Raw genomic sequence first — 26879 nt, 5'->3', positions numbered from 1 at the left:
CGTTGCCAACTGTGCCCACATATCTATTCAGGGGACACCATCACAGGGCCTAATAACATCAGCCACACTATCAGAGGCTCGTTCACCTGCACATCCACCAATGTGATATATGCCATCATGTGCCAGCAATGCCCCTCTGCCATTTACATTGGTCAAACTGGACAGTCTCTACGTAAAAGAATAAATGGACACAAATCAGATGTCAAGAATTATAACATTCATAAACCAGTCAGAGAACACTTCAATCTCTCTGGTCACGCAATCACAGACATGAAGGTTGCTATCTTAAAACAAAAAAACTTGAAATCCAGACTCCAGCGAGAAACTGCTGAATTGGAATTCATTTGCATATTGGATACTATTAATTTAGGCTTAAATAGAGACTGGGAGTGGCTAAGTCATTATGCAAGGTAGCCTATTTCCCCTTGTTTTTTCCTACCTCCCCCCCCCCCGGATGTTCTGGTTTAACTTGGATTTAAACTTTGAGAGTGGTCAGTTTGGATGAGCTATTGCCAGCAGGAAAGTGAGTTTGTGTGTGTATGGAGGTGGGGGGGGGGGGTGAGAAGGCCTGGATTTGTGCTGGGGGTGGCCCACCTTGATTATCATGCGCATTGTGGGGAGAGTGGTCACTTTGGATGAGCTATTGCCAGCGGGATAGTGAGTTTGTGTGTGTGGTTTTTGGGAGGGGGGTGGGGGGGTGAGAGAACCTGGATTTGTGCAGGAAATGGCCCAACTTGATTGTCATGCACACTGTGTGGAGAGTTGTCACTTTGGATGGGCTATCACCAGCAGGAGAGTGAATTTGTGTGGGGGGATGGAGGGCGAGAAAACCTGGATTTGTGCTGGAAATGGCCCAACTTGATGATCACTTTAGATAAGCTATTACCAGCAGGACAGTGGGGTGGGAGGAGGTATTGTTTCATATTCTCTGTGTGTATATAAAGTCTGCTGCAGTTTCCACGGTATGCATCCGATGAAGTGAGCTGTAGCTCACGAAAGCTCATGCTCAAATAAATTGGTTAGTCTCTAAGGTGCCACAAGTACTCCTTTTCTTTTTGCAGTAGTTGTATCTTTCAGCACAACAGTCCTCCAGTCATTGGTAACACAAAGTTCCTCACACCCACCCCCTCAATGAATACTGCTTCTCAGACACCATCACTCAAAGAAGAAAGAGAGGTTACTTACCTTGTACCGTAACTGGAGTTCTTCAAGATGTGTGGTTCTTATTTTTATTCTGCTACCCTCCTCCTTCCTCTCTACTGTGGAGCATTTCCTGGACAATCTATGGTACAAAGGGAAATGGAGAGATGGTCGGCCCAAATTGCTCCTTATATCCTTGGTTCAGAACACAAGGAGGAGAAGGGTGCAGGTGCAGACAAACAGATGCTGCTAGCAAAAATGTTCCTGTCTGTATATGGAGTACACGTGAACCCAACAGTAGAATACACACAAGGACCACACATCTCAAAGAACTCCAGTTACTGTACAGGGTAAGTAGCCTCTCTGTCTGCAGGGAAAAGTGGGAGAAAACGGGAGAGAAAAAATGTAGGGGATGAGATAGAGATAATAGTGTAGAGAAAAATAGAGATAAGGAATGGAGGTAGAAAGAAAGAAAAGAGCAAATAGTAAATGGAGACAATTTTGGAAAAAGATTAACTCTGATCCACAATAGGAAAGAGCTTGTGGGATGAAGCCAGGGAGAGAGAGTATGCAAAAACATAAGCAAGAAAAGCAAAGTCAATAGAACCACTCAGCATTGAACAAAACTCTGTGAATAGATTATTCAATGGATTTCATCAGAATCCACCAACTATTTTATTCAAGTGATACTTTTCTAGTAACTGACTGGTTCATCAAATACTATTCATGAAATGTTTTGTTAGATGAAATTTGTCAAATATATCTAATGAATATTTATTTCTGCATTCCACCTGCCCCAGAGCTACATTAATTTTTAAACCTCTATTAAGTAGAATGTGGAATGACAGTATTACATTTAAATACAGCACACAACTGATCTGTTGTTTTGAATTGTAAGTGGGGTGGCTTTGGGGTATCGTCATATGGCAGTTTGGGTATTTTTCACATTGGCCTGACAACTTAGTCCTTGGGCTTTTAGGTGTCAGGTAAAATTTTTAAGACCTGCACCCACTTTTGAAAATGTTGGCCTCAGGCTTTGGCCCATTTAGCACTATTATCCCATGCTGTGAAATAATTTCTCAGGGGATTGAGGATAATACACATTGTAAATGTGAACTTACATTTCTACAAAAGATTCACTTCAGTGTGCCGTTTTCCGTACCTTAATGCACTGTTCCATGTGTTTCCTGCTGACACCTACTTTAGGGTTGAGATAAGGCATAGGCTGTAAGGTTGTTCATTGTGCTGTAAGGAACAAATTGTAATTTACTAATTGACCATATTTGTGATTATCTCAGCGAAACACCAGATTTCAGTGTCATCTAAAATAAGTCCAGAGTTAAATTTAAAGTCTAACTATTCTCAGGCAGTTTCAACATTATCAGCTACTGGGGAGTTCTCGATAACATCATCATACCTTATTATAATTTTATAATTCAACATTTCTGCTAAGATGTGTTTAATAATAACTCAATAACCTGAATGAGGGTCAGTCAATTTGGAACCTATATAGGCATCTACTACATTTCTGTAATTGTACTTTCATTTGGAAATACTGCAGCTGTCAGTAATAATTTGTTAATTTTTCTTTGGCATGGGCCACCTGTTGTCACGTTGACATGTATAAATAGGTGAGAATAGTTCTGGAATTTTCTATGATAACTTCAGGGAAAAGTCCCAGCCTTGGTACTATGAGCCAAAAGGTGGGGAAAGGAATGGAGTGGTATCAGCCAAGCAAAGAGTCTTGGGGCCATCCTGGTTGAGTCTAGGGGCCATACATGTTGACTCAGGGAAAGCACTTAGGCCTGGATCCAGAAAGATACTTACTGTGAGCGTCACAACACCTAACTTTTACACATCTAGCAAATCATAGGAACAATTTAGGGTGACCAGATGTCCCGATTTTATAGGGACTGTCCCGATATTTGGGGCTTTTTCTTACATAGGTGCCTATTTCCCCCCTATACACACCCCCGGTCCCTATTTTTCACACTTGCTATCTTGTCACCCTAGAACAATTTGATCCAGAAACCCTGAGTTAGGCACCTAGACTTCCTATACAATGAATGGGGAGAGATAGGCACCTAAGACTGTAATCCACAAAAGCCAATGTCTAGGTGAGGAACCATATAAATGAGCAAATGGAAGATACCAAGGAGAGAGTTGTGTCCCAAAGCCCCTTCTGTCTCATGGAGTTAGGTGCCTAAGTCCGGCTGAAGGGAGATTGCTAGCACAGATGAGATATCTGCAGTCAGTAATCCCTGAGCTGCCTGACTCCAGGACAGGCAATTAATTTGTATCTTGTGAGAATGTGTGCCTCTCTTGCCACAAAATGGCTAGACGAGGAAATGGTGGTTCTTACCTTACAGCAGCTCTTCAGAGATTTTGTGGGTTGCATTGCTGCCTAAAACTGGGATTTATGTGTCTAAGTGCCTTAGTGGATCTGAGTCTTGCCTTATCCTGCTGCTTCAGGAAGCAGCAGGATGCACTTTCCAGAGTGCGCAGTGCTGTCAACAGCTTATATGTAATTAGTCCAGGAATTTGGCTATTCCCCTCAGATTAGCAGATCTGGGCCATATACTGCAGCATGGTAGGCATGTTAGCCAGGCCCCACCTCATACTGAAGGAAGCACCAGTTCAGAATCATATTCTGCTTCTGTGCAGGGGCTTTGTCAGATTTTTCTCAATACTGATACTAATAACCTTTTGTTCCCTTGCAATTACTTATGCCACTATTTCATACTGAACATGAACATTGTATATACTAATGCTAGTGAAGATTCAGAGATCAGATAGAGATATATCTAGAAGGATTAGCTTCCTTGTTGCTTTTAAGTAATTCCATTGAACATACTTTGTGGTACATCTGGACTTTGCCTTTGTCTTCTACTAGCACCTAGGAGCTCTAGTCGTGGATAAGGATCCTACTGTGCTAGGTGCTGTACAGACTCATAACAAAAGCAGAGTAAAAGTTAAGAAACATTTACATTAAATATTACCGAGTGGTAAACTCAATTACTATGGTGCATTCTCAGTCAAAAGAAAAAAAAACCAATGTGTTATATTTAAATATTTTTTTTAAATATATAGCTAAGGTAACATAAATGCTACGTGTGTTTTGGAAAGATGGTAATAGGATGATCTGTCAACTAAACTTTTTGCTCATTTATTTTTTTAGAGCCCAGTGACAGACCTCCAGTTCTTCTGATTGCAAGCTCTGAAACTATTGAAGTATTATATCTTAATGGAAGTAAAGTTTCTACTCCAAACTCAGTGAAAGGAAATGGAATTAATACACTGGATTTTATATACAATAAGGACACAATTTGTTGGATTGAATCGAGAGAATCTTCAAGTCAGCTGAAATGTACCAAGATATCAAAAGCTGGGAGATTAACAGATGAATGGATAATAAACATTGCTCAGTATCTTCACAGTAAGTATTTTAATTTTTTTAGTGGGATTCCTTTAGCAGAATAGTTTAAAATACCTGTCTTTCTAGCAAACTTTGTTTGCAGACTTAAAAACTCTTATTTTGGTGCTCAATGTTGCTGATATTTCAGGTTATTCTCTTGCTCTGCTTATGCATTAAACATTGAAAGGCACAGAAACATTTTGCTGCTTTGTTGCTGTTTCCCTCTCTAACACATAGATACAGAGGCTTGAAAAAAGCTGAGAATTTTCACAGAGTCTAAGTGCACTGTGTGATCGGTATGATATTACAAAAAAACAAAGCTAGCACAATGGAAGAAGAAACTTGAAAATGCCTTTTTTTCCTGAAATGTGTTGATAGCTAAAATTTGTTGAAAATGATTGTTTACTGCCAGATAAATAAGATGCTAATTAACAACATGTACATATAATTGTCACATTTACTGTAGATTAGTAGAGCTTCATTACTTTCAAACACTAGTAATATTTCCTTGTTTACCGGAAATGTCTCACTTTTGCACTAGGAAAATTTAGAGTCGCCCTCATGATGAGTCATCTCTCTGTGCAGTTTAACTAGCGTAGGAAGATTGTGCAATGCTAAACTTTAGAATGCCTCTGAATTGGAATGTCCATAATTTTGCCCTTTTTTTCTGAGAACCTTACTCAGTCTTCCCTTAAGTAGAGATGGCCCTGAGCCAGACGATTCTGATGTAGATTTTAAACTCCTTCGCCACCAAGTCTGGGAGTGTTTGGAAGAAAGGTTTGATTGGGACTATAATGAAGATGGGGCCAACTGAAAATGTGGCTACCAGTCCTAATGATTTCACAACTACTATTCAGATCACCAAGAAAAATATCCTTTTCAATGTATGCCTATAGGGTAAGGAACTTGATCCCTCTTACACATCCATCCATCCATGCCCATCCTTTACTACTTTGAAAATCAATAACTTTTTTTAGTCAGAGGAATTTACTACTTTCACCACTGTCTGCCCTTCCGAGTGATCCTACATTTTCCCTCAGATACTAAGGCTACTTTGTATGTTTGAACTTGTTATTTTATTTGGACTTCTATTGTGTATTTTTCACAGTTCTTTCTATTTTCACTACAAAATCCCAATTTTCTTGTCGGTAGGACTGGAGTGGGCACTTCCTAAATACCTTTTTTGTTCTTTTTAGTGCATAAAAAGGAAAGGAATTAGCTGGGGTTCTTCACAAAATGAATGGTTTATATTTAACAGTGTGTCCCCTCATCCTCTAAACTCCATCATCAGAGCACAGTTTCAATGCACTATTGGGTCTTCCCCAATTCCCTTGTGTGCTTTTTTTCCCTTCTGTGCTCCCTATGCATAGAAAGATTTAACAGTTTGAATGCTGCAGGGTCTGCATTAGCAGATATGCTTTCAGAATCAGGGTTAAACTATGATTGGGAAATTAACATAGTGGCTCAAGTCAGTGAGCTAATCAGTTTTTGTAGGCACTGTATTTTCACACCAGTCTGTGGACGCTCTGTTGTTGTTGTTGTTGTTTTCTGAATATTTACATCTTTATATTTGGTCTAATTACTTTTGAATTGACATTTCCCTGGCTATGGAGTATGCTACAAAGATTTGTTCTAACTTTTAGTTTAATCTTGACTCAGATAACTATGTAGAAGTCTTATTCCCTTCCTCATTGGCAGGATAAAAGTAATCCACTTGGTGCTTCTAATCAAGCCAATCTCACCAGGTCCTAATTTCCTCCTGGAGTTACCTGAAACTGTATCCTACAAGGGAGAATAGGCCCTCTGATGGCTACAATCCACAGCCTCTGGAGAATTAAATTTTAGCATATCTCTCTCTCTGTCTCTGTCTCTCTCTCTCATACACACAATTCCTCTCATTTTTTCTCGGTGTTTACTTACTAAAAATTAATTCAGTTTCATTTTACAACCAATTAAGAATACCTCATTTGGCACGTTCATGTGTCAGCCAAGCCTAACAAATGGTCAAACCCATAGAATTCTTCAAAGAAAATATGAACAGTAGTTTTCCTACCACGGAAAAATGTTGCCTTAGTTTCTCTTGTTTGGTGTTTTAGCCAATAACAGGCCCAACAAAACAAAGGGCCACCCATGTGAAGTCTTTGTACAGAAAACAAAGAAAAATACTGGCCTTTGAAGTGCTTCTTTATCCCAGTCTTGCAAGGTATCTGTTTGCAATTAAGTGCTATTCTGGGAGAAAACATAAATTCACTGGTGGTAAAGTTTACATATGACACAAAAATTGGTGGAGTGATAAATAATGATGGAGACAGTTATATGGATTGACCTGGATTACTTGAATGAGATGGGCTCATTTGAATAATATCCTTTTTAATAAAGCCAAATGCAAGGTCCGACATCCAGGATTCTCTGTAACTTGAAGTCTTTAAATCAAGATTTGAGAATTTATGTAACTCAGCCAGAGTTATGGGCCCACTGCAGGAATGGGTGGATGGGGTTCTGGACCTGCAATGTGCAGGAGATCAGACTAGATGATCATGATGGTCCCTCCTGGCCTTAGAGTCTGGAAGGAACAATGGGGGAAGATCAAAGCGATTTTAGACACTTAGGCGTTTACCTGCCACTGGGCTATGGAATATTCTGGGTTGGTTTCTCTCAATGACTCCTGTTGAAGCTGTTCCACTTGTTATAACTAATTGAATAATCATGGGACCAAAGAAAGAGAGAGAGAGAGTGACTCCATAGCCCAGTGGATAGGGTATTCTTCTTGGATTTGGGAGACTTAAATTCAAGTCTCTGTTCTAATGACTGTTTAATTAATTACAAAGAATAGAACAGTTTCAACAGGAGATTGAAAGACAGACCCACCCTGGAATATTCCATAGTATAGTAGTTAAGGGACTTGCCTAAGAGATAGGAGATGTGGCTTCAAATACTGCCCCAAATCAGGCAGAGGGTAGAATGGCACTTGGGCCTCCCACATCCTGGGTGAGTGTGCTAACCACTGGGCTAACAGTTGAAAGGAGGCACTGTCATTATGTGTGTGGGCTTCTTGGGTTTTTGTATGTGTGAAAAAGGACTTAGGTGCCTAACTTCCTTACAGGGGCATGGTGTAGGATACTCCACTTTCCTTGGCATTTCCTAGTGGCTAGCCAAGGCAGCTCCATGCTCAGCTCAGTGGCTGTGGATGCCCATTCTGAGGTGCTCATGTATTGTATAGGGAGCCTAACTCTGTATATTCCATTAGGCAGAAGAGCACCAATAGTTAGGCATTGCGATGCTGAGCCTAAGTCCTCTTTGTGGATCCAGTCCAAAGAGTGAGGGAACGTTTGTAAGTTGGAAGACTATATCCTGAAAAGCAGGAAAAGGACTTAGGGGTCATCACATGAGCTCCCGGAGGGATGCTGTACCTAAGAGTGTGAACACAATCCTTGGATATATAAGCAGGAAAATATCAAGCAGGAGAAGGGAGGTAGTAATACCTCTGTATGGCGTTAGTAAGACAGTTATACTGTCTCCAGTTCTAGTGTCAACACTTCAAAAAGAATGTTGACAACTTGAAAGAGTTCAGAAAAGAGCTACAAGAATTATTCTGGAAAATTTGCCTTATAGCAAGAAACTCAGACATGTGGTTTATCGATAAGAAAGTTAAAAGGTGACTTGTTCACAGTCTACAAGTACCTACCTACATGGGGGAAAAAATTCTTGTAGCAGACAGCTCTTTAATCTACCAGAAAAAAAGCATAGAGAGATTTGATGGCTTGAAACTGAAGCTAGACAAATTCAGACTACAAATGTGGTGCAATTTTTTAACTGTAAGGGTAATTAACCATTGGAATAATTTTCCAAGGGACATGGTGGATTATCCGTCACTTTAAGTCAAGGCAGGATATTTTGAGAAATTATATTCTAATCTCAAAATGAAGTTATGGGCTTGATACAGAAATTAATTTATGAGGTTCTTGCGCCTGTGTTACACAAAAGGTCAGACTAGATTTCATAATGGACCCTTCTGGCCTTAAAATCTATGAAGACCTCCATAAGAAGTCTATCTCTCAGCCTGGTTCCATCTGGCTGGAAGCATACAGCCCCCGTTTGATCCATCAGCACTGACAGGAGAGGGGAATTTCAGACAACTCTCCACCTTTTGAACTCCTGTGAAAGTTAGCAACCTGGTTTTCCATCCCAAATCACAAAATACCACTTCAGACCTCTTCCTCTCCCTCAACAACTATATCCTTTCTCCAACAGGTATGTTCTCTGAATTAAACCCTGTAACTAAGTAGTGCTGGCCTTGGTGGCTATTTTCAAGTACCTATGTGGGAAAAAAATTCTGATGGTAGGTGGAATTAATCTTATTCTAGCAGAAAAAAAGCATAATGAGAGATAAAGGTACAGTGATAGACTAATAGTTTAATAGTTTTTCTAATAGTTTCAGTGTGTGTGTGTGTGTGTAAAAACACTACTTCTTACCAATGGCATCTCCCAGAGTTGGAGTTCAATTTATTTCCCTCTCCCTTCTCCTCCACGACAGCATGACTCTTGCAGCTGTAGAGACGTGTAAAGGAAGACAAAACATTTCCAAGTACAGAAGAGGTTTTTGTAAATGATAAATGAAAATAACATTTAACTTTTTGCTGCAGTCAGCACTTCTTTGTACATCGTTCCATGTACATTTATCTCAAAACAGGCATAACAGTCTGAGAACCATCCTATATCTGCAACATTTTAATATTTAAAATACTCTGATAAGATTATTCTGCTTGTAAAATATATCAGTGTTTTGAGCTTTGTTAGCAAGATTTTGTAAAATAGAATAATTGTGCATGCTATCAACATCTAAAACTAATAGACAATTAGTTTGGTGGGGATTTGAAATGTGACACTCTCTGAACATTTTACAAATGTGTTTTTATTATTACCAATTATAAGATTAATTTAATGTAAATAGTAGCATTTTTCTAGTGGGGAATTAAAGGAGGGGAAAAAACAAACACATGTTAAGGTATAAGATTCTGATTACATACAGACCTTGCCAAATAAAATATGTGTTTACTTAAGTCTTTGAAATACACATATTGGCTTAAACACTCTCTGCTGCTATTCTAAACTGAAGTTAAAATGTATGATAAATGAAAACAATCACCACCAAACTGTGGACATTTTTTCTTTCATTCTTCTTCTAAAGCTTATCTTGATTTTTACTTATAAATTCCCTAACTGTTTTATAGACATCTATCTCTGTGCTTTCCAAGCTGAGCTGTTCTTTCGCAGGGACGATTTAGGGAAATTCAGACAATCAACTTTGTGTCAATTAGACTAATTGACAGCAAGTTTAATGCTTATTTCTGAACACTCATTTATTACTTCAAATATTTTCTTATTACAAATAAGTGCTAAAACCTTAAGGTCTGATCCAAAGCCTATTGAAGTCAATGGATCTTGAATCAGGATCTTAAAAAGAATTCCTCCACCTCCTAAAATACTCTTTGAAAGGCTTTATAAGTGTCCAGACAGGTGATGATAGGAGTCTAGTGCCAGAAGACAACTTCGTCATGCTACACTTTTGCAAAATAGTTTGATAATTCCAAAAAGGATGCAGTAGAACTAATAAAAGAATAGCTGCCAAATTTCTAGTTTTTATAGAATCATAGAAATGTAAGGCTGGAAGTGACCTTGAGAGGCTAGCTTGCCCATTTCCCTGTGCTGATGAAGGACCAAGTATACCTATATCATCCCTGGCAGGTGTTTGTTTTCTCCAAAACCTTTTTCATACGGAAGAAGAATGAGCATGAGAAAAATATCTGATACTCCCAAGACATCCTTTGTTTGCTTCCTTTGTAGTAAAAATATGACAATCTACTTTCTTTCTAACTTTGGGAAGAAGCACCCACAACTAGGAACTGGTATGCCAAATTTTAGCCCAAAGGAAAATTTAATTTCTAAGTCAGAATGTGATTAGACAGCAGGTCTTCAACAGAGAACCTGTGAGTCTTTAACAATAGAGGTGCTGCAATCATAGGCTTGATATTTCAAAAGTTTACCTGTGAGCATAGTGCTTAGCACCATTAGCTACCCTATTGATTTTAATGGGAGAACTGGTATTAGTGAGTGTAACTTTCCCAGTTAGTGTTTGCAGGACTTAGTCAATATTGCTGACTCCTGCAAATTTTTGTATTTGGCCCTTGTAGCAATTTTTGAGTGATGCCAAAATCTCTGGCCATCACATGATCTGGGGGAAGTAATGTAGAGAGAGAAGCTTCTTTAGTCTAGGGGACATTGCACTAAAGTGTAAACTCCAATACCATGCATTCTAGTCCTGGATGCTATTAATATTTCTGTGCACTTTATAACCCTTACTAAGATCCAAAGCCTAGTACTGCTCCACAGTAAGGCATAAGTATCAGTCACACTTCTGATAGATAACTGAGATCTTGCAAAAAATTCCCTGCAGGCAAAGGTGCCAGTGGAACCTAGTTCTCTAATATAACAAAAGCCTAATCTCATCTGTTTTTCCATATAGTCTTTTGTAAGAAATGTAGCAAATAACATGCTTCTGTTGTCCAGGCTTACCACACTGTTGAGAAGCTGGAAAACCCTAATGAAGGGGTTGTTGGATTTAAGAAGCCCTGGTATATAGGCAACTTAGAGTATGTCTACACTGACAAGTTTCTCTGCCACAAGTTATACCACTTTTATTAAAACGCTGGAATTAAACAGCTGCTGTGTGTCCACACTGTGCTCCTTGTGATGGTGGAGTGCATCCACATTAGCAGCTCCTGCAACAGCAAAGACAGCAATGCACTGTGGGGTAGCTATTGCACTATGCAACTGGCCGCAGGGTGCTTTGGGAAGGGTTTGCAATGCCTCATGGGACAGGCACAGCCTCACATGATGCAGATTTCCCAATTCCATTGTTCCATGGGTGCACGCACACACACACACACACCCTCCTCTGTGTTCAACAGCACGAGCATTCCACATTAATGGTTGCTTTGTGTCCCAGAGCAGAGCAGATCAGCACAGCACACAAGGGCTGTCAGAAATGGTGCTTTGAAAGGGGTGGGGCACATCTCTCCAGGGCAGCTGAGTTCAAAACAATGAGCAGAGCAGTCACTTGAGGCATTATGAGACAGATGCAGAGGCCAATTACGGCACAGAAAGCAATCAAGTGTCTACACTGGCAATAGAGGACTGGAGCCTCTGCGCAAATAGCCTTATGAGTCTCATCGAGGTGGGTTTTTTGCAGCGCTGCAACTAGGAGTTTCTGTGCACAAAGCGGCTTGGCAGTGTGTACACGGCTGCAGTTTGAGCACAAAAAGCTGCTTTACTGCGCAGAAACTTGCCAGTGTAGACAAGCCCACAGAGAAGTGATGGAAATGACTAGCCCTGACATAAAGGTGACTGGGGAGCCCAAGAAGAGGGACAAAAGGATTTGTGAAATTCTGATAGGAAGATCAGCAAATGAATACCTGTTGCATAATAAATGGGAACCAACTAGTGGAAAATGTACATGGAAACTTAGTATTATGTTGAGGGGAAACTAACATATGAAACACTAGGTACAAAGGTGATTCTGTCTCTGGAGTGGATGTTTGGGGCATTACTGATGAACTTTAGAGCCGGCTCACCAATTTGAATCCTGCCCAGTGTAACAAGGATTAATAACTGTTCCCATGTAATAGCAGCTTGGTAGCCCCTATAGGATATGCATTTGGTAACTCTGAGTTTCATCTCCCATGTCACAAACTGCCCACTGTGCTTTGCCTGAGACAATTACAAGCTCTACAGGACAGGGACTGTCTCTTACTAAGTGTTGGTACAGGATTCAGTACAATGGTGGTCCTGATCCCAGTTTAATGCTCTAGTGTGAGCCAAAATGGCCATACTCATGATAAATCTGTGAGAGTTGGTAACCCTGTGATTGTCACATACACTGGAGGTGAGAATTGGGAGTTCAAAAACCATATAGACTCACAAAATATTATTTAAATTTTTAATCTCATGATTTTAGGGTCTAATTTATTTTTTAATTTATTTTATTATATTTTTAACTTCTGGGATTGGGGACACTGCTGAATAGACCAAAATGTAGGGCACTGGCCCTGCACACAACTCCATTAAGCATCCGAGATAAAGTCCACTGAAGTCAGTGGAAAGATGCCCATTGACTTCAATGGATTTTGGATTAGGCCCTAAAATACTAAATAACTGAAGGTGCCCGTCAGTTATAATAATCAAGATTTTTTAAAATAATAATAATAATTAATAATAATTAATAAAAACCTCTTCCTTTGTTGTGAATCAGTTTGAACATAATAAACTTTGTTTTTGGTTATACAGTTTGTGATGTCAATGAATGGAGCATTCATTCTGAAATGGAAAATTTCAGTGTAATGGAAATCTTTTCAGTGGAGTAAATCATTTTTGGCAAAGTCAGTTTTAAGCTGTGTAATTTTCTCGGTTGGTTTGGAAACAAAGTGATTTAATGTTTGGAAGTAATTTAATGAGGGGAGTGGGGCAGGCATGTGCAAAGAGGTTGGGCTCTCCTGTCACTGCTTATAAGCCCTGTATTTTATCAACATGTCACAGAACAGATGCAGTATGCTATGGTGGGCTACGCAATCACCATGACAGTTCTTGAGTTGCTGATAAAGTTTGAATATTCTTTGCATGCATAATTACATAAAATCTCTGTCACACCATATAAGCAAAAATAATTAACTAATTGAAAAATGCTTCTATACCTGTCATCGTATATGGTTCCAGAGATTCTTTTTTGCCTTTTTTTCAACTTGTTTTCAAGCTATGCACCAGTACCTTATCTGCATAGTTAATTCCTTTATAAATAAAGTCCAGTGCTATTTCCATTTTAGTTCAGCAATATTCTTCCCAGGTTCACTTTCATTTTGAGAGTCTTTCAGGAAAGCAGCAGTTGCTCCTTGAGTCAGCCCAGCTGGCAGTATTACCCAGGATTATTTTCAAATGGGAAAAATAGCTGTCTGTAAAGTTAACTGAACTGCTTGAGGAAAGATGGACCAAATGAGATGAAGGCTCAGATTTTTAAAGGCATTTAGGTGTTGCTCTGGTAAGTATTGCAATGCTTTGTTGACCTAGGATCCTAAGAGTCTATCTACACAGCAGCTGGAAGGTGTGATTCCCAGCTCATGTAGACATGCACACACTAGCTCTGCTTGAGCTAGCCCCTAAAAGAAGCAGGAGGGCCCCAGTGATATGGGCTAGTCACCCGAATATGCACCCAAGAGTTGGGCAGGATTATATGCTGTACTTGGAACATCTTCAAGAGAAACTCATACCAGCATACCCATAGTTTAGTGGTCAGGGCACACTCCTGGAAGATGGGAGACCTCCGTTCCAGTCCCTGCTTCAAATAAGTCAGAGCAGGGATTTGGAAATATGTTGCCTTCATCCCAGGGGAGTGCCCTAATCCTTGTGTTATACAGTAGGAAGGCTGTGTCTCTCTCCTTTCTAGCAAGAAAGGGCTGACCTGGTTTACACACCTACATCTACACCTAGGAGACAGTTCACAACTGTGAATCCTAAGCAGAGGTAAGTGCATCCCTCTGGTTTGTCAGTTAGGCACCTAAATACCTTTGTGGATCTGGGCCTAAAGCCCCTCTCCTTTCCTCTCTTATAGACTCCTGGCTAATGTTGGCGGCTCCCAACTCACCTTGAGTGCTGCTGTGAGTCCCATTTTTAAAGTGCCTGATTCACCACATGAATTGTATAGGGAACCTGGGCTCCTAACTCAGGGCTGTGGATTCTATTCAGTGGCAGAGCACCTAAACATTAGGAATTGCAATGCTGAGCTTGAGTCCCCTTTGTGGATCTAGCCCTAAGGCCCAGATCCTTACAAGTGTTTAGGCACCTAACTCCCATTGATTTCAATCAAAGTTAGGCCCAGATCCTGAAAGATATTTAGGCATATAAGTGCCTAAATCACTTTTGAAAATGAGACTTAGGATTCTACGCAATCTAGGCATTGCAACACTGACAGGAGCAATGCCTAAAATACCCGTACAAATCTGGGCCAAAGTGATTAAACTCAAATCATTAATATAAGTTTTATAAAAGTCTGTATACCTGTCATAATCCACACTCTATATTGCCTCAAATCAGCAGATCACACTTCCTTTTTCTTATGTTAAACACAAAAAACAAACAAACAAACACACTTGTACAGTCAGCAATTCTGTTTAGCTTTCACTAAGTTCCCTACATTTTCATAAGTGTTTGTAAAGTTTATCATTCATAAAAACAAAGTTAGATAGTTACTCTAGGCAGTGTTCAAATATGATTTCTTTATAAACTGTCACATTTAAAGTAGCCAAAAGGCTCAGTCCAAGAAACTACTGCTTCCATTTAGAAAGATACTGTGTGGTTAGGAACGCAGAGCTACTACAGTACCTCATTTCAATGGCTCCACTATGTTTTCAAAATAATAGAGAACATTAATATTGGGTGTTTCTCTCAGGGAAGTCTTACCACATAAGTCATTTAACCTTAGACTGGTCAAAACCCTTACAAATATAGGGCAAGATTATAATCAGCCCCCATATGAGGGTGCAAGAAGGAGAGATGGTGCAAGTATCCTCCTATTTCCCTTACACATCTGTGCAAGGGAGGGGCACCATGGCATTCTTTGCTTGCAGAGAAGCAAGGGTGGTCCAGTGGTTAGGAGAGTAGCCTGTGCTTCAGAAAGACCCAGGTTTAATTCCCTGGTCTTGCATAAACTCCCTGTATGACTTTGAGTAAGTAACTTAGTCTTTAGTTTCTCAGTTCCCCATCTATAAAATGAGGATAATAGCAGTTCTATACCTCACAGGGTTGTTGTGAAGATAAACACATCAAAGATGATAAGGTGCTGCACTGATCTGCGCTGTCTATGTACAAGTAGATAGAACTCCACAAGGCTGCTGGCACTAGCCTCACTTAGGTGATCAGAAAGGGGTGGTATGGGAACAGACACTGTGCCTTTCAAAAGCTGCAGTCCAGAGAGTTTCGGTTAAGAATTATACTTCTCTGAAACTACAATTGCCATAGAACATTTTAGATGGTCTATTTTGGGCTCTATGGTTTAATATTTGTCAGCATTCCATTTATGATAGGTGCATTAATAAATCATTAAGGGTCAGATCCTATCACTCTTATTCAAATTGAGAAATACCTTAACCATGGGAATGCTTGTGGAATAAGGTGCATTTCAATGTAAGGGTGGTAGAATCAAGCCATAATTAAGATTCATCCAAGCATTTTGCTCCTGTTGGACTTTTTTTTTTCCAGGAAGGGGAACAGAAATAACTGGTGCATCGGTCTAAAATGTCCCCTATTATTATTTATTATTATTATTATTATTTATTTATTAATTACTTGCATTATAGTAGTGGTTTGATGCTCCAGCTAGGCCTGAGTATTGTGTACAAACATATGTCTGCCTGGAAAAAACAATGCCTGTCTTACTACCTTAATTTAAGATAAAATAGAACAAATAGATGAAACAAATAAATGGGACAGAGAGGAGAGGGGGAGGGTGGGATAACGGTAATATAAGCATTTTTTTTTATCACAAACTAGCTATGTCCGCAGTTTTTAGGTACAGACAGTTTTGTTTGTTTTTGTTCAATCCACACCATGATGTGGGGAATCTTGGAGCTTAGTGACATTAGATGTGCATGTTATCTCATGTTTTTGGGTGGCTGGCAGGAACACCACTTTGGTAGAGCCATCTGTTAGTGCAGTATTAATTGTTCTGTGTTATAGAAATAGATATACCTCAGTGTGATTATGGCCTTAATTATTTCCAGAAACCTTTATAATTGTGTGAAACAATTTGTATTTTTTTTTTTTGAGGAAGGGAGAGAGCTAGAAAAAAAATAATGTATGGTGTTTTAACTATAAATAAGTAACTATCCTCCTTCCTTAGTAATCTGAAGAGATAAATACAGTCTGTTAAAACACTTGGTGTGATTTTGTTTTTATAGTGAGTGAAATACTGAGCTAGCTACTTTAACTGATTGACTATATAGTGTGTCTATTTATAATCAAGATGATTTTTTTTGAAATATTCCTGCTAATAGTATCAATCAGATGTGATTTAAATTAGGCTGACATTTGTTTTTTAGTAGATTTCCGGTGTATTCTGCACCAATGCTTCAACAAAATACACTTTCTCAAGTGTCAGCAAACTGGAAAAGTGTTGCACTGTAGGCCTTTGTTTCTTCTTTAGCCTATTATGTTAGAAAGAGAGAGAGAGAGAGAGAATGTCACTCTTGCTCAGAACTCTTCATTTCTTCTTTTGCCTTAATATGTTACAGAGACAGAAACTCATGCTTATAACTCTTCATAATATCTACATTATGAAAAATACATAACTTTTTTCATTTGGAAAGATCAGAAATGCTGATCAGTAAAGACAAATATTAGTTTTTGGGAATGTTTAAGTTAATTGAATCTAATACTTCCATTTGGGAAAAGAAACAAAGCTTTAATTCCCAATGCTAGTGTAGCCACCAGTTTTTGTATTTAATATCAGCAAGTCCATATACTGTTCAGAGCAAAAACGTTGGCATGCTTGTTTATGGGCTCAATATACAGCCTGTGAAATTAAGGCATATATCTTAGTTATGCTGATTCAACTGGGTGAATAAAGTGTAAATATTGCAAAGATTTTGTAAATATTATAAAGATGCAAATATTGTGTATCAGTGTTGTTTCTTTTGTGATCCTCTCCTGGTACAATAAACCCTTAAACGTGAATTCACTTTTAAAAAGCTGACTATAATAAGTAACTTTTATATTATCCCTTGAGAAGCATATCTGAGAGGCCTGTGCTCACCTACTATATTAAAATATTCTAACTTTTTTCCCCTAAGTCATTTTCCTTAATAACTTTTTTACTATAAAAGTAAATCCATGTTTTATTAAAATATTTTATTCATCTTTAAAATTTTAATTATCTGCTGTTTGGCATCTTTATGGGAAAACATTAAAGTGGCAGTATTATTTTCAAGAAAGGAAGACTATTTTTATGACGTTCATGACACAGAAAGAAGGCAGTGTTCTGATGAGAAGGTGGAAGGCCAGACTCTCCCGCCTTTGAGGAAGGCCAATTAGAATAACCAACTGTGGTAAACTAACACAGCCATGTCATGTTCTCCTCAACAGTTCCTTCCTCTTAAGTCCACATGCTTGATGAGACAGCTATTGATGCTAAATTATGCTGTAATTTTCAGGTTAACTGCCGATGATTTAACTGCTTTGAAGTAAATAACCAGTTCTGATTTACTGTCTCAACAGATTTATAAAAAGCTTTTTGAATGTGCAGTTTAAAAAAAAGATTGTTATAGCTCTACACCTCTATAAATCTGCCTTTATTGTTCAGCATAGATGCCAGGCTGCTCGGATCCCATTACAAGTTTACAATCATTTGGCAACACACTTGAAACTCACTAAAGCAGAAATTAGAGATGTGTTGGTTTTCCACTGTTCACATTTGTTTTTGACGTGAGATTGGCAGCAGAAAATTCACTCCCTACAAAAATATTTAGCCCTTGGGATTACCTTATTTCACTGTGTTGGCAAGTTTCGCATCCCCCACCCGCCATGTCATATTGTAAAACACAGTTCATTTACAGAGCTTCATGGCAAAAGAGGTGAAAAATGAGGCATAAAAGAAAATGGTTCCATTTTTGCTCATTCCAGAAACCTGATTTTTTGAAAGGTAGACAGCATTTCACAGCATGAATAAACTTAAAAATATGCTTAAAAATAAGGCCCAGATTCTGCTATCCTATTGTAAAACTCATGACCCAGGGACAAAGTTGATGGGAACTGAGAGGTGAACCTTGTTAAGCTTCCTTGTAATGCTTCTCTTAGGCAGATGGCTTTGGCAGGAAAAGTGACTTCTAAATCATGCAGATCCCAGGAATCAATGATGAAAGAAAGCTGCTGCCCCACTATAAAGTGGCCCCTGTGCAGTGATGGCTGAGCACCTTCTGCTCAGACAACATCTTTCATGGTATGTCCATGCAAATATTTCTCTACAAAGAAGGGGGAGATATGAATTGACACTTGAAGCAGTATTGACTCCTTCACAGGTATATTCTTCGATAGTTGCGAGGCTCATACTGTATTTGTTAGCTGTAGTTCATTCTATGCTAGTCTCCACAAATTGGTAAGAGGCATGCTAGTATGGAATGAACCACTGCACAGGGGCCACTTCATAGTGGGGCTGCAGCTTTCTTTTATCATTCATCCCTGGGATCTGCATGATTTAGAAGTCACTTTTCCTGCCAAAGCCTTGTGCCTAAGAGAAGCATTACAAGGAAGCTTAACAACGTTCACCTGGTAAGGCTTCTCCAGAGTTAAAGAAAGTGTGCAGAGCACCCGTTCCTTCAATTTTGTGCAACCAACCTAGTTATACAGATATCTGCTCTCCTATAGTTGTGTTAACAGAAGTAAGTGTATTGGCTTGATTGGCCAGATTCTTCTTTCAGTTATACGGATGCTAGTCTGTGGAAGTGAGTACCTAAGTGACACCATAGGCCAGAGAGTGGAATCTTTACTCATCTTGGTGATCACTTAGGAGAGGTCCCTTTGAAGTCAATGGAACTATGCTTGTCAGTAAATATTCAAAATAAGAGTTCTAAAATTGGGCCTCGTGGTATTACTAAATTGATCACACCATAGGCAGGATAAAAATTCCCATGTTAATCTAAAGGCTAAACTCAGAATTTTCAAGTCTGTGCGCCTAAAATTAGTTTCCTAATTCCATATTTAGGAACCTAAATATAAAGCATGTTTTTCAAAGGTGCTTGCAGCTCCCACTCATTTCAGCAGGACTTGCATATGTTCATCACTTTTTTAAAATCTGGCTATTTTTATTTAGGAGCCTAAGTATAGGTTAGGATCCTAACTTTAAATTCTTAGGTTTGAACATTTTAACCTAAAACTCTCCCCTCCCTCCCACAAAAAATGATTTTTTAAAAATAAGTGCCTCTTAGTAGACTGTAGGGTTGAACAGAATACATATATAATGCCTTTAAAATGTATTCTAACCCAATTTTTTGAAATTTAAATTCCCTGTTGTTTAGGGAACAAGGTCACTGTACAATGTCATTTCATTTGAGAAATTTAGGGTGAAGGTTCATGAAGCTCTGAAGAATGGTGGTTTAAATTTGATTTATTAGACTTTTCCAAACTCTTTACAAATACAAATTGAAACAAAGTGATGTTCTGGAAAAGCTGCTTCCTCAAAAAGAATAAATATTTGGGGCTGATTCCTCAGAAGAAAATGGATGGATACTTCTCATCAGTTTTTGTTTGTTTGTTTGTTTGAAATAAATTTGACTTAATAATACTCATGGCATATTTGTCAGAAGCTCAGTATGTATAAATGAGTTTGATTAATCTAAGTAATGTTTTGCAAATGGTGCAGGATTGATAATTATGGAATATGGCTATCCAGAGAAGAGGCACAGCATAGGGCAATGCCTGTCTAGTCTGCCTCGCAGCATCATGTCAGTGTGTATCAACTATTAAATAGTTGGTGGGATCGATGCTAGATGTCTCTTGGATCCGGAAAAAAAACAGAGGCTCATTTCCTTTAACAAGGACCTGTCTTTTTTAATAAGATGCATTTAAAAATATATCTTGAGAGGTGAAATTTGAAGGCAGTAACATAAAGCCACCAACCAAATTGCTGTGTCTTGCCCTCCTCCTGAATTAAATTATTTATTCCTTTTGCACATACATTCTTTTGTCTCTTTCTTTAAATATAGATACTAATATCCCCAGAACTCTCACTGTTGTATTGTGAGTCTTGCAGTATTTGATGTATTTCTGCTGGAATCTCAACTTTCATTGTTGGGGTGGGGTGGGGGACGAGGTTTACAGCCTTATCAGTTATGGAGAAAAATTTGAAAGAAACAAGAGCACTATAAAGGCTCAGAAACTAGAAGGTAAGAACCCAGATTTTATTATTATTTAAGATTGTCATGATTTTTAAGCCATCTCATGACTTTCAGAAGCCTGACTTCTTTAAACATTGTGGGCGGGTGATACTGCCTTCAGCAGAATCTACTCATGTCACATTATTGTAATTAACCTTTTGCCTCCTTATTAGACATTGTTAACTCCCACTGCGGAATGCAGTCACCAGAGGGCTCCATTATCCCTCCTGTTTGGGAAAGAGCAGTACTTACAGAGGGCAGGGGACCTATCCCTGAAGCGACTAGAGTGGGAAGCTGTGGGACAGCAGCCTGGGAGGTGGCTATGGGGAAAAAAGCTGGGCAGTTTGGGATCTGGGACTGAAAGATGAAGAGCTGGGCTGGGAAGCAGCTTGTTGCTGGCAGAGTGGCCAGCAGTAGTTGTGCCAGGCTTAGACTTCAGAGTAGACTGCAAACACGAAGCTGTGCAAACAGGTCTGAACAAGAAGGACCGAAGTCTGGCTAGTGGATGATGGCCTCCTGAAGAGGAGAGACCTCCAGTAAGTATCCATTGCATTAAGCCTGAGCAGTGGTAGCACCAGCGTTTTCTGGATGTGGGCTAGACAGAAAATTGTTGTCGGGGGGGGCTGTGCTCCTGTTCCCCAGGAGGCCTTGCCTCTTTCCGTAGCCCTGCCCCCTGTTCCTCCTAAATTCCAGCCCTGCCTCCTCCTCTTCTCATCCCCACCCCAAGAGCCTGCCTCCTGGTTGGGGATGTGGTTGCCCCTCAGCTATCCACCATGCTACGACTGCTCAGAGCTTAGAAATAGCCACCAGGATGGGGGGACCTAGCTCCGGGGCTGGCAGAGCCCTTGAAGAGCAGCAACCAAAGGAGGCATGGCCCAGAAGCCTGGGTAGGTCAGTCCGTACAGCTGTGGGGAGCCCCAGATCCTCTACCTATCCTGAGTGGCATGCCCTGGCAGGCGTGGACACAGCCCGGGGGCTGCTCTTGGGGACCCCAATGCCCCACCTAATCTAACTCCAGCACTCCTTCTTGTGGCACTGCTGTCACCTTCAGAGCTGTGCAGCCAGAGAGCAGCCGCTGCTACAGGGTGGCTATGGCAAATTTTGTGGTGGTAATAGCCATTGCTAGGCCACCCCATAGTGTCACCCTGAGTCTGAGGAGCCTTACTTCATACCCCTGTAGAAAATTTTGACTCTTTGGTCTAATATTTTGACCAAAACCTGAATATTTTTGGCTTAAAACTGAAATATTTCAATTGAAGCTGGCAATGTGGTTCCTCTTGGGACTTGTAGTTTGCATACCTCATGCTCCTGCTTTCCTCTCTGGCTGGAGTACGTCTCATGGTGAGGGGAGGATAGTACCTCAGAGGAGTCCCTTGCCCTGGTGGGGGAGGGATAGCTCAGTGGTTTGAGCATTGGCCTGCTAAACCCAGGGTTGTGAGCTCAATCCTTGAGGGGTCCATTTAGGGATCTGGGGCAAATATTGGGAATTAGTCCTGCTTTGAGCCGGGGGTTGGACAAGATGATCTCCTGAGGTCCCTTCCAACTCTGATATTCTATGATTCTATGTAATCCAACAAGGGAGCCTGGGTCCTAGAGAAAATGGAAACGCCTGAGGCGTCTGAACTACAACTTCTGTGAGGCCCCGGGGGGCCAGTATTGAATTTAGATATTTTGATTTGCATTTTTTGATGAAACATCAACATTTTCCAATCAAAGCAGACAATTATAGTGAAAAAATGTGTTTAACCAAAACCCGATTTTCTATAAAAAAAAAAAAAAGTTACAAGAGAAAATTCTTGACCAGTGCTACTCTTTATATACAGACATTTACACGTGAACAGCACTATTGACTTACTAACATTCTATAGCTTCCTCATTTGATTCTCATAATGAACACTCTATTACCCCCACCAGGAACTGCACACAAATTGAAAATTCAAAACATAAAATCAACTACTATATTAAACTGGCCAAAAACCAGATTTTGTTTGTGAATTCCTTCCCGCTCCCAAAATCAGTACAAAAGATCTACAGTAGAACCTTAGAGTTACAAACACCAGAATTATGAACTGACCAGTCAACCACACAGCCCATTTGGACCTGGAAGTACACAATGAGGCAGTAGCCAAGACAAAAAACAACCAACCCAAATACAGTACACTACTGTATAAATATAAAATACTAAAATAAAAGGGGAAAGCAGCATTTTTCTTCTGCATAGTAAAGTTTCAAAGCTGTATTAAGTCAATGTTCAGTCGCAAACTTTTGAAAGAACAACCATAATGTTTTGTTCAGAGTTATGAATATTTCAGTGTTACGAACAACCTCCATTCCCAAGGTGCTTGTAACTCTGAGGTTCTACTGTTTACTAAACTCCCATATAAAACGGTTATTTCTTTAAAAACATGTGCTAGAGTTTTATTTGGTGCAGCAGGAGGAAGAGTCACCATCTACAAAATTACATTTCACAGGCTTTAGGAAAAAAACAACATGTTTTGGGTTTGTTGGCTTGTCTTTGGTTTTTGCTTATATTTTTGGCAAAAAGAAATTATATTATCCTTCAAAATATTTAGGTACAAACTTCCATAATCTATGTTCTGGAAAAGAACCTATATCTAAATATATATGGATTAATGGAAATAAATCTAACCACAATCCCAAAATGAAACAGAAGATTCACAGTTCTGGTGTCAAGGAAGCTCTTATACTATAGCTGATATGAAAAATCACTTTGATGGCGTTAGAGCTATGAAAGAAAATGATCTTTAAGTGTTAAAAACATTAATCAAGGACACATTTCCCTTGATAATTGCCATGTAGATTGTTGCTCCTGTCAGCGTTTAGTGGATCCTCAGATAGCACTCACAACATACAGTGTTCTGAGGTAGGAAATCCCCTGAGCCAGTGATGGGTAACCTGTGGCCCGCAGACTGCACACAGCTCCTCAGGGTAATCGCTGGCAGGCCGTGAGATAGTGTTTACATTCACTGTCTGCAGGCATGGCCACCTGTAGCTCCTAGTAGCTGTGGTTTGCCGTTCCTGGCCAATGGGAGCTGCGGGAAGCAGCGGCCAGCATGTCCCTGCAGCCCGCAACACTTCCCACAGCTCCCATTGGCTGGGAACGGTGAACCGCCACCACTGGGAGCTGTGGGTGGCCAAGCCTGTGGACGGTCACTGTAAACACTGTCTTGTGGCCTGCCAGCAGTTTACCCTGACAGGCTGCGTGCAACTCGCGGACCACAGTTTACCCACCACTGCCCTAAGCACTTTTTGAGGTTTTAGAAGCTTGATTTTCTATCTTAAAAATTTACAGAGGGTTTGAATTTATTACTCAGAAAGAGAAAGAGAATGTGCCCATTTCTGAGGAATTGTTAGCTTTGTTTAGTTTGGAATACATCAAAAAAACCTTGCAAAAATCTTATTTGCCCACCAAAAACTGCACGAGGACTATGTGCCCTTCTGCAGGATTTCTTAATCTCTGTTATATCATTTGGCCCCGGTACCAAAAATACATAGGCCTCTTCATATGTCAAGAAAAAATGGACTTTGTGCTAAAACATTTGGACAGAGACAATTTGTTAGTTTTCTTACTTGCAGTGGCAAAATCAAAGCCCTCTATGCAATATTTAGTGCACTGGATATATTTGCTTTTACTGAGTCCTTCATGACAATAAAGTACCAATAAAAAGATATAGAGTAATTTTTTTTCCATTTTCTGTGAGCTCACACTTCCTTTTGAAAGTCTTATTTCTAATGGAAATTAGTATGTTTATATTAAGAGCAATGCATGCACTATAAAAGACTATAAATGTTTACAAACAATTGGAATTAAAAACACACAATATGTAACATGAAATGTAAGCTATTTTAGAGTTCTGATGACATCAGGATAACCTGGGGAATTACAGACCAGTCATCTTAACTTCTGTACCTGGAAAGACAATGAAGCATATAATTAAGCAATCAATTTGCAAACATCTAGAAGATGCTAAGTAACAGCATGGATTTGTCAAGAACAAATCATATCAAACCAACCTGATAGCTTTCTTTGACAGGGTTACAAGCCTTATCTTGTGGTAGATGTGGTATATCTTGACTTTAGTAAAGCTTTTGATACTGTCTCATATGATATTCTCATAAACAAACTAGGGAAATGCAACCTAGATGGAGCTTGACATAATTATAAAGGGAAGGGTAACAACCTTCCTGTACACAGTACTATAAAATCCCTCCTAGCCAGAGGCACAAAACCTTTTTACCAGTAAAGGGTTAAGAAGCTCAGGTAACCTGGCTGGCACCTGACCAAAAGGACCAATAAGGGGACAAGGTACTTTCAAATCGGGGCGGGGCAGGGAAGGTTTTGGTCTGTCTGTTCTGTGTGCTTGCTGGACACAGATCAAGGAAGCAAGCAATCCAATTCCATTAGAATCAGTAAGTACTAGCAAGGGAATGCGTTAGCTTATTTTTGTTTTGGCTTGTGATTTTCTCTGTGCTGAGAGGAAGGTGTATTACTAGTTTTCTTTTTGTAACTTTAAAGTTTGGCCCAGAAGAAAATCCTCTGTGTTTTTAAATCTGATTGCCCTGTAAGATTAGCTTCCATTCTAATTTTACAGAGGTGCTTCTTTTACCTTTTTTCTTTCTAATAAAGTTCTATTTCTTTTAAAATCTGATGGGGGGGTGTGTGTCCTAAAAAAAACAACCCAAGGTTGGTCTGTGCTCATCTTGTTTATTCTCAAGTCTCCCCAGGAAAGGGGGTTTGGCGGGAGTAGGAACTCCAAGTGGTCCTTTCCCTGAGTTTGTCTAAATCACTTGGTGGTGGCAGCATTACCTAATCCAAGGTACAAGGGAAAATTTGTGCCTTGGGGAGTGTTTAACCTAAGTTGGTAGAAATAAGATTAGGTGATCTCTCATGCGGGTCCCCACATCTGTACCCTAGAGTTCTGAGTGGGGAGGAAACCCTGACAGAGCTACTATAAGGTGGGTGCATAACTGGTTGGAAAACCATTCCCTGAGATTAGTTATCAGCGGTTCACAGACATTCTGGAAGGGCATAACAGGTGAGGTCCCGCACCGATCTGTTCTGGTTCCAGTTCTGTTCAATATCTTCATCAATGATTTAGATAATGGAATAGAGAGTACACTTACAAAGTTTGTGGATGATAGCAAGCTGGGAGGGATTGCAAGTGCTTTAGAGAATAGGATTATAATTCAGAATGATCTGGACAAACCAGAGAAATTCAATAAGGACAAATACAATTACTTCATTTAGGAAGGAACAATCAGTTGCACACATACAAAATGGGAAATTACTGCCTAGAAAGGAGTACTGCAGAAAGGGATCTGGGGGTCATAGTGGACCACAAGCTTAATATGAGTCAACAGTGTAACACTGTGGCAAAAAAAGTGAACATCATTCTGGAATGTATTACCAGAAGTGTTGTAAGCAAGACACGAGAAATAATTCTTCCGCTCTACTCCACGCTGATTAGGCCTCAGCTGGAGTATTGTGTCCAGTTCTGGGCACCACATTTCAGAAAAGATGTGGACAAATTGGAGAGGGTCCAGAGAAGAGCAACAGAAATGATTAAAGGTCTAGAAAACATGACCTATGAGGGAAGATTTTAAAAAATGGACAAAATTGTTTAGTCTGGAAAAAAAGACTTGAGTCTTCAAGTACATAAAAGGTTGTTACAAGGAGGAGGGATAAAAAATGTTGTTCTTAACCTCTGAGGATAGGAAAAGACACAATGGGCTTAAATTGCAGCAAGTGAGATTTATGTTGGACATTAGGAAAAACTTCCAGTCAGGGTTGTTAAGCACTAGAAAAAATTGCCTAGGGAGATTGTGGAATCTTCATCATTGGAGATTTTTCAAAGCAGGTTAGACAAACACCTGTCAGGGATGGTCTAGATAATACTTAGTCCTGCCGTGAGTGCAGGGGACTGGACTAGATGGCCTCTCGAGGCCCCTTCCAGTTCTATGATTCTATGATAAACTGTGCAAGTAATAAATCGCAATATCTGCACAACCCTTTCATATCCTTACAGTCCAATATTTCACACTAGTTTACACAACAGTCATCTCTCTCTCAATAAAGTTATCATAATGTGGTAATAAATACACTTTGAGCCAAAATTTGCCCTCACCTATATTCATGAACTTCAATAATATTTTGAATATAAGAAATGTCTGTTGTACTATTCTTTCAAGAGTCCTTCATAGGAAATTGAGTGTATTTGTTTCTGGAGAGTGAAAAAGCAAGGATGATTTTTTTTTCAGAAAATTTCTAGGAAAAGTGTCTTTACCATTAAAAAGGAAAGAAATTTCAGGTATGTATGTCCAAATATAGATGC

At 39.6% G+C, this 26879-nt stretch overlaps 1 protein-coding gene across 11 annotated transcripts in view; it reads left to right on the top strand.

Moving 5' to 3' along the window:
- The window catches only part of LRP1B (LDL receptor related protein 1B), a 1327274-nt gene that overhangs the window by 584527 nt on the left and 715868 nt on the right, over positions 1–26879 (top strand). For all 11 annotated transcript variants that reach the window (XM_073305381.1, XM_073305383.1, XM_073305382.1 and 8 more), the window contains one exon: positions 4319–4576. In XM_073305381.1, the coding sequence (XP_073161482.1) occupies positions 4319–4576 (258 nt within the window). The remainder of the gene's footprint in view (positions 1–4318; positions 4577–26879) is intronic.

Source organism: Lepidochelys kempii, chromosome 11, assembly GCF_965140265.1.
Source record: "Lepidochelys kempii isolate rLepKem1 chromosome 11, rLepKem1.hap2, whole genome shotgun sequence".
NCBI lineage: Eukaryota > Metazoa > Chordata > Testudines > Cheloniidae > Lepidochelys > Lepidochelys kempii.
This window is presented reverse-complemented; position numbering and strand designations above follow the sequence as displayed.